Genomic DNA, 16377 nt, shown 5'->3' with positions numbered 1-16377 from the left:
GCTCCTGCTGCGCTGCATGAACATCCTCTGTGAGAACCGCCGCTTCTGTGAGGCCGAGCTCTTGGTGGACTCCTCGCTGAACTATGACACTTTCTACGACGACCGGGTCAAGCGCAAGGAGATGGGCTACCTGGGCCTGTCCACTTCCTTCCTGGACCGCAACTACGTCAAGGCGTATGACTACATCAGGTCGGGAAATGGATTGGGGCCATTTTAAAAATATATATTTCTGTTTCTTGCGTAAATCTCTTGACTTATGTATGTGTGCGTGCGTTTGTATCTGACAACTGTGTGTGTGCGTGTGTGTGTGTGTGTGCGTGTGTGTGTGTGTGTGTGTGCACGTGTGTGTGTGTACGCGCACGCGTGTGTGTGTGCTGGCAGGCTGATGCTGATGGACTCTGTGGATCGGACCCAGCTGTGGAACGTGTTCAACCAGGTGACGCTGCACTCGCAGGACGTGCGCCACCACCGCTTCTGCCTGCGCCTCATGCTCAAGAACCCCGAGAACCTGGCGCTGTGCGTGCTCAACGGACACGCATCGCTCGTCTCCGGCAGCTTCAAGCACGCCCTTGGTATTGCACAACACACACACACACACACACACACACACACACAGACACACAAACAGAGACACAGACAAACACACACACACACACACACACAGACAAACACACAGACAAACACACACACACACACACAGAGACACAGACACACACACTTGTTCACCCTTGATCACCCCTGTTCACCCACTCCAGTTCAGTAGGGCCTTCAGTGACTTTGTTCAGAATTTGTGTTGCATTAGGATCTTAAAAATAGCAGTGCAATTTCATAACCTACTGTATATCTTGTGAACATGAAATATATTGTGTTTTTTAACTTGAGTAACTTACCTATAATTTCACATGTACGTCATCAATCTCATGCAGGCCACAGACATGTACTGTACAGTATATGTAACTGAGTGGATGAATTGAAAGACAACAATTCCAAATGTCAAAGTGACCTGATCTCATGACCTCATGGAAATTTTCTCACAGAAATATAACTGTAGTGTTAATGGACCTTAAAACTTCATGTCAATTAGACCTGCAATTGGTCTAGGACCTCAAAGTTTATTGTGTTAAAATCTCATGATATCTTTGAAGCGACACATATTTCCATAATGGTGCTACACCTTTTTTTCAAAATGTTTCTTTCTTTCTTTCATTCTTCCTTTCATACTGTCTTTCTTTACCTGACTTTGTCATCTGGTATTGCCTCTTAGGCCAGTATGTTCAGGCCTTCCGCATGCAGCCGGACAACCCTCTCCACAGTCTGTGTGTGGGCCTCACCTTCTTCCATATGGCATCGCAGAAATTTGTCATCAAGCGCCACTCTCTAGTCATGCAGGTTTGTACTTGGTTTATGCACAGTAGGGCAATATGACTAGAAATGCTGTTATATGATAATAGCACATAATACTATTTTGTATATGTAGTATGTGCAATATATACATTGCTAACCGAAACTTTACTTGCTGAGAAACGCGAAATCGAACTGTTCTGACTGACTATGAAATCATCTGATGACGCTGTCTCATTTACTCCCAGCAAAAGTACGAGGTTACGTCACCTCGTACCGGAACTAAAATAAAGCAACGGCTGAAATTCGCATCGAGGCGTTTCTAGGCAGCTCAGTAGTCTGTCTTTGCGATATTCATTTACTCCCCCCTAGTGGTTACTTTTGATATTGTGTCTTTGCCGACCATTTACATACACAAAAAGCTATGTAATCCACGAAAGGACAAGGACAAAACGAAAAAGCATAATAGCACCCCTTTAATATTTGTGTTCAGTTAGATGATAAACAAATGGTACTCACAACTCTGCAAAATGCATATGGGCACCTTTCTGCTACAGTCTTAAAATGAATGTTGTTTTTAACGCATCTCTCTGTCCAGATACAGACAACACAGTTTGTTGTTTCCTTTTTTTATTTGTTACACAATATGTGTTGATAATAACACAACTTCCATTGAAAACAACACTACTTGCGTCATTTTTTAACACATCTCTGTGTCCAGATAGGGGCAACACATTCGTTTAAAGAGTGTAATGGAAAAATGTGAAATTGTGCAAAAACATCATCATGCAATTATATTATCAATATTGTGATATGTAAAATTTATACAAAGAACTCATAGAACAATGTTATACGATATGACATATATGTCATATGGCACAGCCCTAATGTGCAGCAGTCATGTGGTAGAGGTCTGCGCAGGACTGATTTTTCAGTCCCGTGCCCGCCCGCTCCCGCAATATTCTGTCCCGCTCCCACATTAATGTGTCATTTTTAGTCCCGCTCCCGCCCGCATCTGTAACATGATGTCCCGCTCCCGCCCGCTAAAGCCCGCATGCAGGAGGGATAGCCTATTCAGCTTTTCTTTCTGTCTCATGAAAGGAGCTCACACACCTGAGAAAGACTCCAGATGTCAGTTTCTTGGTTCTGAATGTAAGCTAACAACTGAAGTAGGCCTAGCCTGGTGCCCTCTTCCTCTGTCATTCTTTCGATTTCGAGTTTTGACAATGAGCAGCAGGAACAAATTGAACCCACGTAAACGACAATATAGGCTATAGGCCTGCTATCCATCAGTTATGCTTGAACCCCGTTTTTTAATGCTGCCTAACAGAACATCCAGCTGAGCTGAACACTACTTTAATCGTTTCCATATTTGATTTTACGCACATAATTAATTTGCAGGAGTGCAGTGAATCATCGGTTTGTCCCGCACCCGGGAACGCACCTCTCTCTTCCCGCCCGCTCCCGCAAAGAGCTTTCAAAAGTTGACGCTCTTTTGCATCGGGACCCGCGGGTCTACTGCGGGAGTGCAGACCTCTATCATGTGGTTTTTATTTATTGGAAGTGCAAATAGACTGCACTGGTTGCTTGTGTAGTGTAGTGTGAAGTGCTTGTGTAGTGCCTTTTTTGCAAAGTGAATTTATTTGCAGTTTTAAATTAATCCTGTTAGTTTCTAAATATTACCTCCTGCATCATGTTAGAGTATTAGAAAAATAATATTTAAGATATCACTAGATAGCTAGGGAAATTACATTAATTTCAGTTTGATACAATCATAAGTAATAATTAGTAAGCAGTAATAATTAGTAAGTAGCATTTAAGAATAATACAGCAAAATTAGTGTTGTGCTGATGGGCTATAAGGAAAGTATAGAAATATTAACTACAAAAAGTATAAGAAACTTTCTGACCTGCTTCGCTGCAGGGTTTCTCGTTCCTGTGGCGGTATGTGGAGCGGCGGGGGCACTGCCAGGAAAGCATGTACAACGTGGGCCGGGCGCTTCACCAGCTGGGCCTCACCCATCTGGCCATTCACTACTACCAGAAAGCCCTGACCTTCCCCGCACCCACACTGGAGGTACGTACGCACCTTTACTCACCTCCTCACATTCACAAAGACTATTTTTTATCCAAAGCAACTTTCTAGGTTGTTCTGTTGTATATTGTTATATTAGCATGTGTGCTGTTAAAGGGTTTTGGACCCATTGAGGCTCATGGAAAACACAAAATAAAGAGAGCATAACCGTTTTCTGGTCAGTGTGGTGTAAAAATAGCTTTGGATTTGTTTTGTTTTTTAAAGTGTCTGTTACATGTATAAAGTTCTCTCAACATATATGTGTATATGTTTTGTAAGTCTGGAATATACTAAAGGTTGAGCATCGAATATCTCCACTTCCTCTCATTTTCTAAAGGGAATTGATGATGACCAACTGGATCTGCGCCAAGAGATTGCCTACAACCTGTCACTCATCTATCAGTCCAGTGGTAACATGGAATTGGCCAGGCACTTGATATACACCCACTGTGTTATTTAGCTCCTCATGCAGATGCATGGTGCCATGCATGCATGTTATCCTAGCAATGGACTACATTGTACAGTTGTGTACATTTTGTCAAATATTTTCCCCCCTTTTTTAAAAAAAAGAATAATAAAAGGATTTAAAGACCCTGTTTACACAGTACTTTGAATTCATGCAAACATTGAAAATAATCCTCAATAATCTTGGCAAATCGTTGCACTATAGTCATGCCCATCCATGGCACGTTTTTAAAAGGGTTTAAGATAACCTGAGACTTGAGCCTGTCCGACAGATCAGCTGCTTTTACAGAACATGCCCACATGGAGGCAGTGCAGTATTCCTGGAAGATGATAAATGGAACATCGTGACGGCATTGATTAATTCCCAAAAATGTAAATATAAATGTGTACTGCCTACTACCGTATGGCTAGCCTACACGAATGCGGTGCCTGGCATCTTTAGATAAGCTATAATTTGGATAAATTTACTTGGCTTTGTGCTGAGCGTTGTAGACTATATTTCTATTGAATTATAATTAAATGATAGGCCTGTTCGTTAAGCAAGGTAACGAAGTAGATTGACTCAGTTTCATGACCTCTGTAGTAGCCTAAACACGTTCTAAATTAAGTCTACAACAAAGGCTGAAACTTGAGTGATCTGCTCTGTGGTCTGTGAACATATCCACTAATCTCTGCAACATTCATTAGTGAGTTCAAAGAGGGCATACATAGGCTACACATTGTCCTTAAAATCGTTTACCACCCCCCCCCCTCCCACGTCTGTCTCACTTTCAACCCATAACGCAATTCCAACAGGCTCTGGTTCCCTATCAACAGTGCGAAAGTAGTCTAGGCTTCTAATGCGTATGGTCAAAACAAGATTAGAAACCACAATACCACCACAGACAGTGCTATGAAAGTAGCATGCGCTTTCTTCGCCATATTTTATAGTCCTTCAAACCGGAACAGCCGATTATTTGGATTGTTTCGCCGTTTTCATCTGAAGGCTTTAGACAGAGTCAGCGCGAGCTGGCGAGATGCTGAAAAAGTGCAGTGGAGCTGCTGTTGTCACAGAGGCGGAAACAATCTAGCGGATATGGGGGTCTTCTAAATAAATAAGGAATGAGTTCTCCATCCAGACTGGCACGGCAAATGGCAGGAAGCAATTCAACGACGCGCAGAAAACGTTGCAGTTTATGTAGGCTAGTATAACGCCAAATATTTATCAACCAGAGTGAATGTCTGTCATAGTGTCGCGAAAGGAAGCATTTTTGGCGGAGGTGTGGGGAATACAAGCCGCCGCTGAAGAGGGCTGAATCTCGGCTGGATTCCATCAACTCGCAGGCCTTGGCCCTCTCCGTAACCGAGCGTATTGCAAAACAAAGGTTTGGGAGGAGGAAGTAATCGGACGACGGACCCTAAGTCAAAAATCAAGGTATTTTGTTGTCGATCCTTTGTTTTGTTTTTGCATCGTTGTGTGGATAGGAATCCGCTTAATTCACACGGGCAGCCTGTTCCACATGCATTCTCTTGTTTATTTAGGTTGTGAGTCGTGGCCGTTGAGGTGAAATAGGCTGTGTAATAAATAGTGCGTTACTAAATAGCTGTTACTATGATGGGTGCCCATGTCAACATGACAATTATAAAGACATTGAACGTTGAAGAAACATTCAAACGCAAGGCATCACAAGAGATAGTTAGAATGCATTTAATCATTATGTTTGGCGTGAAGGGAAATGGAATTCCTTTGGAAGGCTACAGGTTCTTGTCGACTGACACCTTAGAATTCTGCGACTGATCTGTCAAATGTGTCAAGTTCACGAACAAGGGAATAGGCTAAAACGCATCCGACACTACTCGAAAAATCTGCGCCCCAAAACAATCTCCTTCCTCTTGGGTGAGTGGTAGACGCATAAGATGCTGTAGGCTACTCCAAGGTAGGGTACCATCCTCATGGAACAAAACAATACGACAAACATTGATCTGTGAATGGCAGAGATGTCTTAACAAATAAAAGTGAGTTGAATCAGAACAACAAGGGGCATGCAACTGGCGACAGTGACAGGGTTTTAAAGAATTAATCCCTGTCACCATGATCCGTATGATCTTCTAGACAAAGGCTCTGGACGTGACTGGTCCATCTATCGATGACTAAATCGAACTCGGATGAGAGACCTTTGACGTTATCTCTCTATATGTTGCAATAGCTAGGCATCAATGACAGATTTTGTTTTGTAAATTGTAGCCTAATACATTGGGATATTGCTCAAGCCTTTGCAATTTTAGGGAATTACAATTTACAGTTTACAGTAAAGGGCTCTCTTGAATTCTTGATATCCAGCCATGAACCTCCCCTGTGAAAGCGCTTGACTGTTGCCACACCTCAGAAAGAGTTGTGTAGCATAGCCTACATCAACTGTTCTGGTCAAGTTCACATGTGAGATCACTAGATTACATGAGACAAGGACCTACCAGGTGAGCCTACTGTTTTAGGGTGAAATTTCAAAGCAGCCATGGAGAGGTTTTTTTAACCTTAAAATAATGTTTCCGAAATTATGGACAGGCTGAGTTAGATTGTCAGTCAGAAACAGTTCTGACGGTATTTTTCTCTGTAACTTCGTTTCTGCTCAGACGTGATAAACATGCTCAGAGATGCAGCCCCAAAATTATAGAGGCAGAGAGGAAATGCAGGGCAGTATCATCCCACAACATGGCCTTTAATCCCCATGGGTTTCTGACCCAATGATTTGGAGAGCAAAAATGTGGTTAGGGTCAAGGTTTGTTTACACATATATTCTTGTTGACATTCTTGTAGTGTAAAGTAGAGAAATAATGTTTTTTTTTTTCACTCTCCACAAATTGAATGTGAACTTGTCTGTGTTGACAGGGTCCTGAGATCTCATGAGACAATGTCATTGTGTTGTAGTAGCTGTGACCCTGTGTGTTTCCGTAGCCATTGTAAAGGAACGCCTAACTCTGGAAGGGCGGGTGACCTCTTGGCATTTCCCCCTGACATTCCACTAAAAGCGATGACCTCTGTTGCACTCAGTCAGACTTAAAAGACAGAGGCAGGGACACATGATGATATTTTTGAATTGGCATTGTCAGATAGAAATGGCATTCTAGCATGGAGGGCCTCGCCTGAAAAATTCTGTTTATGTTTTTGCAGTATTTGTGTGTAGCTGTTTGGAGTTCTGGTCTGGTTCTTGGTCTTCTGTCCGGGTGTGTAAGCCAGTGTCATGGACAGATCGTTGCTTGTGTCCTGGGGTTGTGAATGTGATATGCATGAAATCTTGAAACTGAGACCTGGAAATGAGATCATCTCCTGTTGTGTTATACCAGGAAAGATGTGATAATGGAATACACATCTACAATGTGAATAGCCACCATATGGTTACAGAGATTCAAACGGTAAGGATTCAAACAAGAAGAATTGGTTGAACAGAACATTTTTAGCTGAACAGAAAATATCCCAAATGAAAGACAAATATTTATGTTTGGGGGGGCAGCATATAATAAACAAATATGTCAAATACAAATGGTATTTGTCTGTATCCAGAAATAACCAACATGCAACGGCAAAGACAGTGACAAAACTATGGTGAATGTAAACTTCCTTCCTTTGTGGGCTCCTTGGGTCACAAGAGCACCCCAAGGAAGATCCATCCTTTCACACAAACATCCCTTCCCTATACCTCCACCCCTCTGTCTGTCCATCCCACCATTCTTCCCCTTCCCTCCCATCTCTCCATCTCGTCCTCCTGCCCCCTCTCCTCTGCTCTCCACTCTTCTTGTTATCTTTGGTCAGCCTGATTAGGAGATGTAAACCCTGGCTGAGATTTAGGCCCAGGGGGTGGGAGAGTGTCCATGAATTCCCTGCTGTAAGCTTTGCCCCAATTCCACCAGCATTAGCCGACTGGACTTAAAGGAAGTGATAGGCAGAGAGAAGCAAGAGCCAGCCATACAGAGGGGAGAAAAGCTTGTGTGAGCACACACACACACACACACACACACACATGCACACATGCACACACACACACACACACACACAGACAGACGCACGTTACAGGTGGTATTGCAAATGATGTCTACTGTAGCACTAGGTGTGAAAAGATCGGTGCTTAGGTCAGCACGGGACTGCTGGACTCTCAGACAGCTCCACTGGTGCGTGAGTCACCATTTTAAATGTTTCCAGCTGAGGGTGGCACTTGTTAAGGCCCCTAGCAAGCACTGTCTCTGTCTCCAAAATGCACTGTTTGCAGTGAAAGCTCTGCAAAATGCTCTGGCTGCCTTTGAGCTAGACTATTTGGTATCATCTTAATTCAGTTTACTTGGTCCTCTTCTAAACATTATTTAAACTATGTTCATTGCAAATCCATGTACAGTAGTCATCAAAACATCTACTAACCTTTTAATGGTTAATTATTAATGGCTGTTAATGGAATTCATATTTTTGTATTTTATTTTTTTATATTTTTGGAATTTTAATATTCTATGCCTCACGGCACCACATCTCCAACACACTGTCTTAGGTTGTCACTGTAGTAAAGCATTGACAAAGCATTGTGTTTAATATCACAGCAGTGGAGAGAGGGTAAAGCCACTCGCTGCCTTGTAAATGTAAGAGGGTTTTTCATTGAGGCCGGCCTCTGAATATCTCTCTCACAGTTTCTGCTGCTTCTTGGAGAAACACAGGAGGAAAAATAGTCCTGGTGCCAGTTGTTTACGCATACCAGATACACATCTAGCGGACCTACTTCAAATATTTTCCACACCAAAACCTTGTGGAATAGTGTTGGGTTGGTCTTGATTTTTTTATTTATTTTTTTTAGCTACTTTTAAAACAGTGAGTTGTGTTTCTTTTCACCACAGTTCAAAGTGATTTGTGTAAGTGAATGTTATGATTGGAGTGAATTGTGACAGGGAAAGAAACCTTGAAGTGTTTTCACTGTTTCAAATTTATGCTGGATTAAAGAAAAGTCTGTCTTGTCAGTCTGCCTCTCAAGACCAGGCTGTGTCTATAAAATTCAGCCTGGAAATGCTATAAATAAAACACCTTCTCTGCTGCCTCACTGTGCAACACATCAAGATGGAGCCGGGGGCATTAGAAGGTGTGGATTTGATATGATTTAGCTAACCATTGAGGTCTGAGATCAGAGTCTGCATAATGTGTTTGCATAAAACCCTTGTCGAAAAGGTTACTCTAGTCTACTTTAGTTTGAATTTTAAAATGTGTATTCTATTAACTCACCAGTAACTACAGCAAAAATTAAACATTCATTCATAGTCTCTTGTTTTAGCTGTTGCCGGTTGCCACGCCAGATGCCATTAATGGGAACATCGTAATGAAGTTCGCTCGTGTTGCATGCAGCTTAAGACAAAGCTCAGCTGAGGAGATGACTCTATTACTGGGCATGGGCCCAAGAACTCTGCTGCTGTTCACTCTGTACACACATCATCTCCTTCATTAGAATCGCTTGGAGTTTGCTAATGCACAAGTTGATGGTGTCTTCAGGCTATCTAATGTTGAATATTAGCTGATGATGCAGCTGTGTAGGTCTTAGTGGTAAAAAAGAGTCAGTCTATGAAGTGTATCTGTAAAAAACAAGACTATTATTATTATTACGAGTATAAATTGTATGACAATAACAAGCTTTCTACATTACAATTCAATTACAGCAAAGTATTATTCTTTCACAGCTGCACATATAATCAGTCTCTGTGTTTGCTTGGCCTTAGCTCATTGTATAAGCTATAACTAATTGAAAAAGGCTTCAAGTCTTCAGCATCTTCAAAGGGACTGTGATAGATAATAGTTGATTCTGAGGTGAATGTGTAATTGCATCACATACACATAGAGATTACTCTTGTGTGTGCTCTGTGCCTGGTCTGGCGGGCTGCTCAGTAGAGGAATAACAGATAATGCCATGCCATCTACTTAGCCAATGATAACGTCTCATAATTTCATTCAGGGGCTAATTCCATTCGGAAAATTCAGTTAGAAGACCCTTCATTATGTGCCCCCTTGAATCTAAATGCTATCATTATGGTAATGATATGGTCTGGCATGATATGGCACTTTGTCATGCCAAAGGCATTATGGTTGGGTTTGGTTTTGTGTGAAGGACCTGGCTTCTGAAGTCCCTCATTTTCTGGTTGGTAATGGCTAACACAGTGACACCATCTTTAAGATATGTCAGCTGTCTGGGGAAAATTAGTTTTAAGGTTCACAAATCTATACTTTTGGTAAATCTTGGTGTCTGTGTAGGGACAGCTCATGTCTTGGAGACCATGTTTTTGGCTGCATAATACTGTATCTCTGTTTAAAAAACATTTCTGATAACAAAGGGATAGATATGTAATAGAGAAAGTGAAAAAGAGCAGTGATGTGAGGCTTAATCTGACACAATGTGTCATGAGTGTGTATAATGCTGCATAATGACATGCGTGTTTCTCGCACGCGTAATCACAGGAAGGGGTCAAGGCCTGCACCGGTGCATCCTAAGATGGAAGAGTGAGTAATGCTTGTGAGGTTCGGCCCTCCGTGACAATGACTGACGACGGAGAGGGCTCGGGTCAGGCCAGGATATTCCATTGGGTCTGTTTAACCCCTCCAACAACCACTCTGCCTCGCCCCCTGCCAAGCAACCCTTCCTTGACGCCCACATGGGTTCTCTTGCAAGCCCTATTTTTATCCCGTGTTTTTCAACCAGCAAATCTATGTTCTGACAGTGTGTCTGTGGTTGTTTGCCTTCTTACTTGCTGTGAATATGTGGTGTTGCTGTCCGCAGCTCTGACTATAGTGGAACCCTTTTGATGGGAAATATAACCACAGACAATTGTTTGGATAGCTGTTTGGATGACCCTTTTGAATGAAGAGTTGCTCTGCCTCACTTCAAAGCCCAAGCCCTCTCTGTAAAGTTTCGAACATCCTGAAATGTGAACTAAACAAAGACCAGAATGAACATAAATGTATCACATTCATCTCTGTTTGAGTTTATATATATATATTTATACTCACATGTATTTCACCATGTGTATATCTTCTATCCACACCTTGAATGAGTTAAACCCATGCATTGTGTTATCATTAGTGTTGGGTATCGTTTGAATTTGAACGATTCCGATTCCAATTCCGATTTCTTATTTCGATTCCGGTTCCTAGCGATTCTCGATTCCGATTTTTTTAAGGGGCTGGGTCGAAAAAAGTTTAGGATATTTGAAATGAGCTAGCTAACCAACGGTCTTTCTCAGGGTATCTGCACATTTTCCAAGTGCAAATTTAAAGACTTTTAAGACCTTTTCAAGACATCTAAATGAAACTTAAGACTATACCACGGCAAAAAGATATATATGACTGTTTATGCAATAGTTTTTTTTTCCTACTAATTTTAACCCCCACCCCATTTTGGATGTCTACAGAAGTTACCAAATGTGTGGCGAAAGAAAAATAATTGTGTGTGAATTACCTTCAAAGCTATAAATGCCCAATTTTAGGGTCTGGGCTGCTTGCTTTTGAAGCTGGCTGTACATATTTGGTTTTGCTTACTGCTGAGGCTGTGTCTGTAGTAGCCTAGGCTACTTGCCAAAGACATGTGCACTGGACTGGATTCCCCTTCAATATTTTTTTCAAAGTTAGACTAAGCTATTTACATATTTTAATAAGCCTACTTTATATAATTTACTATGTGCATCTATTGTCCAATATGCAGCACAGCAAATTAAAGTTAATCCACTACTTTACATTTTGCATACCAGTTGTATCTAAACCAACCAAAGCTTGACTGAAACATTGTAAAACCATTGACTTGTTTTAAATTAATTAAGAGACAGGTCCTCCTCGCATGATCCTGCTGAAAACCGCTGGTTTCATCTCAAGCACGCACGTATTATGAACACACGTTTTTTTTATGTAGCCAGTCGCCGACATTCAAAAAATATGCGGTTGTAGTTCACAACTTTAACCACACTCGTGAAAAACATCTTCACTCTGCAACCACTACACTTCCTCCCGTAGCCTAATAGCCTAGTCACTTATACATTTGCGTTTTAAATACACGAAACTGGATTGAGACCACTCGCTGGCGGTCCCATACGCACATTTAATACCTCTCTTTCGAAAATTCAGTTGTATTTAAGACTATTTAAGGATCCGCGGGAACCCTGCTTTCTGAATGAAATAGTCCTTCTCCATGAATTTTAATTCTATGAACTATGCGCTTCTGCGTTGGTGTTCATCTTCAGGTCGGCGGACTGGGAATCGAAACTAGGAATCGAAATTTAAACTTTTGAACGATTCCGGGAAAATCGCAAAGATAGTCCCGGTTCCAACCAATACTCGATATTCGATACCCAAGCCTAGTTATCATAGAGTTCAACTAGATTTACTACGATGTTATTGTTTTGCTTTGGGAGTCTGTATACTTGAGCGAAAACAAAGGAGCTGTTTGCAGTCGTTGGTATGTAGACTGTAGCAGGGTTGTGATATGGGTCAGCACATCAGATGTGTTTGGCCAGATATAAATAGTACACTCCTCTTCTGTGTATAAATAGATGGCTTAGAGATGCAGGCCGTGAAAGGGCCGGGGACCGGGGCCTTTTTGGGGAGGGGCGAAGGTTTGTTTTCCTTTTTTGAGAACGCATACAACCCCTACCGAGACTCTGGGGAATGGCGAAGTCACCTTAACTGGGAAAGGAGTCTGACCTGACAATTGCTCAAACGCCCACACTGCGTGTCAACCCCCACCCCAACCCCATGCACAGCCCCAGTTTCCGTAATCCCAAGTGGTCAGTCGCGCAGACAGCACAAACTCGGCGCGGCACAGCAGCCCGTAAAACTAGAGCTTTTTAAATATAATGCAACTCTGTCTGACTTACTTCAGACAAGTCACAGTTACCGAATGGCGGCCCTTTTCTGGCTCACATCCGGCCCTGTGCTGGTGCTGATCCGGCCCTTATCCCCACTACTCTCTGCGGGGCAGCCACCGAGACACACCTGCTACAGTTGGCAGTTTGTATCAGCGTCACTCATGAAGCACTGTCCCAGATTTCACCCGCAACACTATTCAGCAAGCCGGTGGTCCCTTCGGTAGTTGTCCTCCGGGTGTCGTCTGGAGAAGGTACAGAGATAATAAAGGCTTTACTAAATCACAGCTTATTAAATCATTACAAGCGCAGCACAAAAGTGATAATGCAAGCTCAAAAATGTCATTATGTTACGAGTTCATTTATTACCGTATTATCCAGCGTGATTACATTATTCCTGGAAAGCTATTAGTTCCTCCTGAGCCATTTTGTTATACAGCTATTATTAAATTCTTGCTGGCTGTGAGGTTTCTGTTCTCCTGTACAGTTCAAGACACTCCCATTGGTGAGGAGTGAGGACTTAAGAGTTTGAAGTTAAAAGTGCTAGTTAGTTACACATTCTTTTCATAACGTTTTATGGGTCCTTCAGGCAGGCCAAATACCCCCCCCCCCCCCAACCCCATTGATTGCACCTTTTTCTGATATAGGCCTACAGGATATCAGCATGACAGGCCTTCATATTCTGTCAGCTTTTGGGATTTGGGGTTACAAATTCTTTTCATTGTGCAACCTTAGAATAAACATTTTAATTAGATCTTTTGGAGGATAAGTTGGGTCTTTCTTGTCCCATTTACCTTGTTCAGTGGCTGGGATTGTCTCAGCAATTCTTGTATTGTGATAGCAGTCAGCAGAAGAGAGTTTAGTTGGTCTTAGTTTCTTACTCCCAAGCAAAGGTACCGGCACAGGCCTCCTATCCACTCCTACACATCAGGCTTGTGCAGAATTCCGAATTTTTGAATGGATCTCCATTCAATTCATGAATTGGAATTTGAATTTTAATTGAATTGGCTCCGCCCCACAGGAAGTTGAATTGGAATTGGAATGGCAGGAAGAGGAATTAAATTCATGGCAATGCAAAGCAATTCCACAGTCACACAACAGAAAGAATGTGTTGAATCTCACATACAGTACATTCAGTTTTGGGAAGGTTAGTTTGGAAATGTAATTGTTTTAAGTTATAAGTTGTGTTTTTGATGCGATCATACTGTGAAGCTTCATTTTTAAACACTACCCTTATATTATGTGTATGAATTTCTTTGAATTTCATTGAATTTAAATTCTACCTCCTTTAAATTCAAATTTGAATTGTAATTCTACATCCAGTTTTTGACCTCAATTCAAATTCAATTCAAATTCAAGAATTGAATTGGAATTGAGGAGTCATTCTCAATTCAATTCTGAATTTTGCACAAGCCTGCTACACATCAGCACACAGTAAACTAGTGAATGGAGCTCAGTCGGTAGTAGTAGTATCAGCAGCAGCTGGGAGTTGCTGATTCAGCCATTCCCCTGCCTCGGTGTGCTCACACTAAAGAGCCTTAGGATGCATGGCTGGATGTAAGATCATTAACTGATGTCTTAAGTGTCCTAAAGGCTTCCTGGCAAGGTGACAATTAGTGGGATTGACACAACTGTAGCTACTGGATAATCAAAATCACAGCAGCAGAGTGTCAACAGAGTGTGTCTGCATGTGGGGTCAAATGAAAACACAAAGCTAAATATACTTTAATTACAGTCATTTGCTTATTTGGTAAATATATTAGATGTTATATATATATATATATATATATATATATATATATATATATATATATATATATATTGCCCATTTTGCCCATTGCTCATTTTAATGGGTAATGAGGTAGTGTGTTGGCATCATCTTCAAATTCATTTAGATGGTATAAGGTTATGTGGAGGACAGATAAACACATCTGTTATTCTCACCAGGCTATGTGCTGTTTGTAGTTCTGTGGTTTGGGTGCAGAACACCCCATCAACAGATAAGAAAAAAACATGCACATCAAAACATGGGCAACATTGCAAAATGCTTTTATCAGTGCTATCTGGAGTGTTGGTTGTGTTTGTGTTTTAGCTGTGTAGGTGGATAGTTTTATACCAAAACTCTATAATGTGCCTGCAGCTTGTGCCATAGTATCTCGTGGTGTTAACTTTAAAATTCTTCCAAATGAAAATAAACAGTTACCAAGCAGACATGAGGTGGAGGAATATGTCCCATCCCTCCCTATTAAGCACGACCATCTTTTGATCTATCAGTCAGTTCCATGTTTTGAGGGTGGGCATATGGGATTTGCTAATGTTTACTGACATGGATTTGTTAATGTGTTGTTGAACATTGAACAAGCTTAAGTGGTTGGAGCCATTCCATTGGCACATGTGTGTGTTTGTGTGTGTTTGTGTGTGTGTGTGTGTGTGTGTGTGTGTGTGTGTGTGTGTGTGTGTGTGTGTGTGTGTGTGTGTGTGTGTGTGTGTGTGTGTGTATGCGTGTGTGCGTGCGTGCGTGCATGCATGCATTTGGACCAAGGGCAGCAAGCAGGCATTTGGCAGTAGCGCTGTTGAGGTCAGGTGACCTCAGTGTCCAGTAAATTGGCTGATTTCCCCCTCTGCTGCAGCCACTGATAGGACCCAGACAGAGCTGTGACTGGTTTATATGTGTGAATGACAATTTCAGTGTTTGTTTCAAGAAAAAGGAGTGAGTTAACGTTTTAACATTCAAATGACCACTGTTCTGCTATAGTGTTGTTAAGGAATTTGAGGTGATGTCATATGCGATAGTTTGTATGGACAAAGATGTTCACAATTATGATTTAACTCAAAGAGACTGGTACATAATTTCCTTGATAGCAGTATCTTTTTTTTTGAAGCGTGACAGAGATAGTTCTGTTTACTTCCCTCCCAGATGCTATTCCACCATATTTGTATGCTCTTCTTTTCTCATCTGTTGTTCCTCGTTGGTGGAATGTGCTACCCATTCCTACTAGAGCAGGGACATCCCTCTCCTTCTTCAAAAAACTCCTGAAGACCAGAGAATATTCAGAGAATATCTCCTCGTAGCATACACGTACAACTAGCCTTCTAATTCTAGCACTTATCACCTGACTGAAACTGACACTTAACTGTATAAAAACAGCAATCACTGATGCACTTCTGTTATTGTACTCTACCTTTTAAATTGCTTTAAATTGCTCTAGAATTGTGAATTGTTTTACTGAAACTGTTTACCATGTTGTAAGTTGCTTTGGCTAAAAAAACATCAGCCAAATGTAATGTAATGCAATGTACCAGTATGCAGTTTGTTGCATACGCTGTTACAGTAAGTTCATTTTCATACAGCCAAACCCATCTTACTCCTCACTGCATCATCATATTGTGCTATCATATTGTTGGCAATATTATCATCTTGGTGAATGGACTAGCCCTACTGTTTTTTTGTTGTTGTTTTTAACAAATAGCATAGCAGCATACATTTGTAAGGAGATGTTGGAGAATGGTTGACCTGAGTAGCGAGGCAATGGGAAGGAGGAAATAACAGTGTGTGTGTGTGTGTAAACAGTGTTCCTCTGCAAGGCCAGCACATAGAGGATATACAGCACTATATACTGTAGGTTGTGTGCACAGACAGATTCTGTGAAAGAT

The 16377-nt window shown here is 41.6% G+C and overlaps 1 protein-coding gene across 1 annotated transcript in view; it reads left to right on the top strand.

Annotated features, from left to right (window-relative positions):
* Positions 1-4005, top strand: part of gtf3c3 (general transcription factor IIIC, polypeptide 3) — a 14581-nt gene extending 10576 nt beyond the window's left edge. The window contains exons 14-18 of the mRNA XM_076303229.1: positions 1-189; positions 382-572; positions 1265-1389; positions 3265-3417; positions 3752-4005. The exon at positions 1-189 is cut by the window's left edge and continues 37 nt beyond it. Coding sequence (XP_076159344.1) covers positions 1-189; positions 382-572; positions 1265-1389; positions 3265-3417; positions 3752-3874 — 781 coding nt within the window. The 3' untranslated portion in view covers positions 3875-4005. The remainder of the gene's footprint in view (positions 190-381; positions 573-1264; positions 1390-3264; positions 3418-3751) is intronic.
* Positions 4006-16377: the final 12372 nt, after the last annotated feature.

Source organism: Alosa pseudoharengus, unplaced genomic scaffold (genome assembly GCF_046254945.1).
Source record: "Alosa pseudoharengus isolate Yale_2024_CS ecotype anadromous, Long Island Sound unplaced genomic scaffold, YU_APseudo_1.1 YU_APseudo_1.1_scf_24, whole genome shotgun sequence".
Taxonomy (NCBI): Eukaryota; Metazoa; Chordata; class Actinopteri; order Clupeiformes; family Clupeidae; genus Alosa; species Alosa pseudoharengus.
This window is presented reverse-complemented; position numbering and strand designations above follow the sequence as displayed.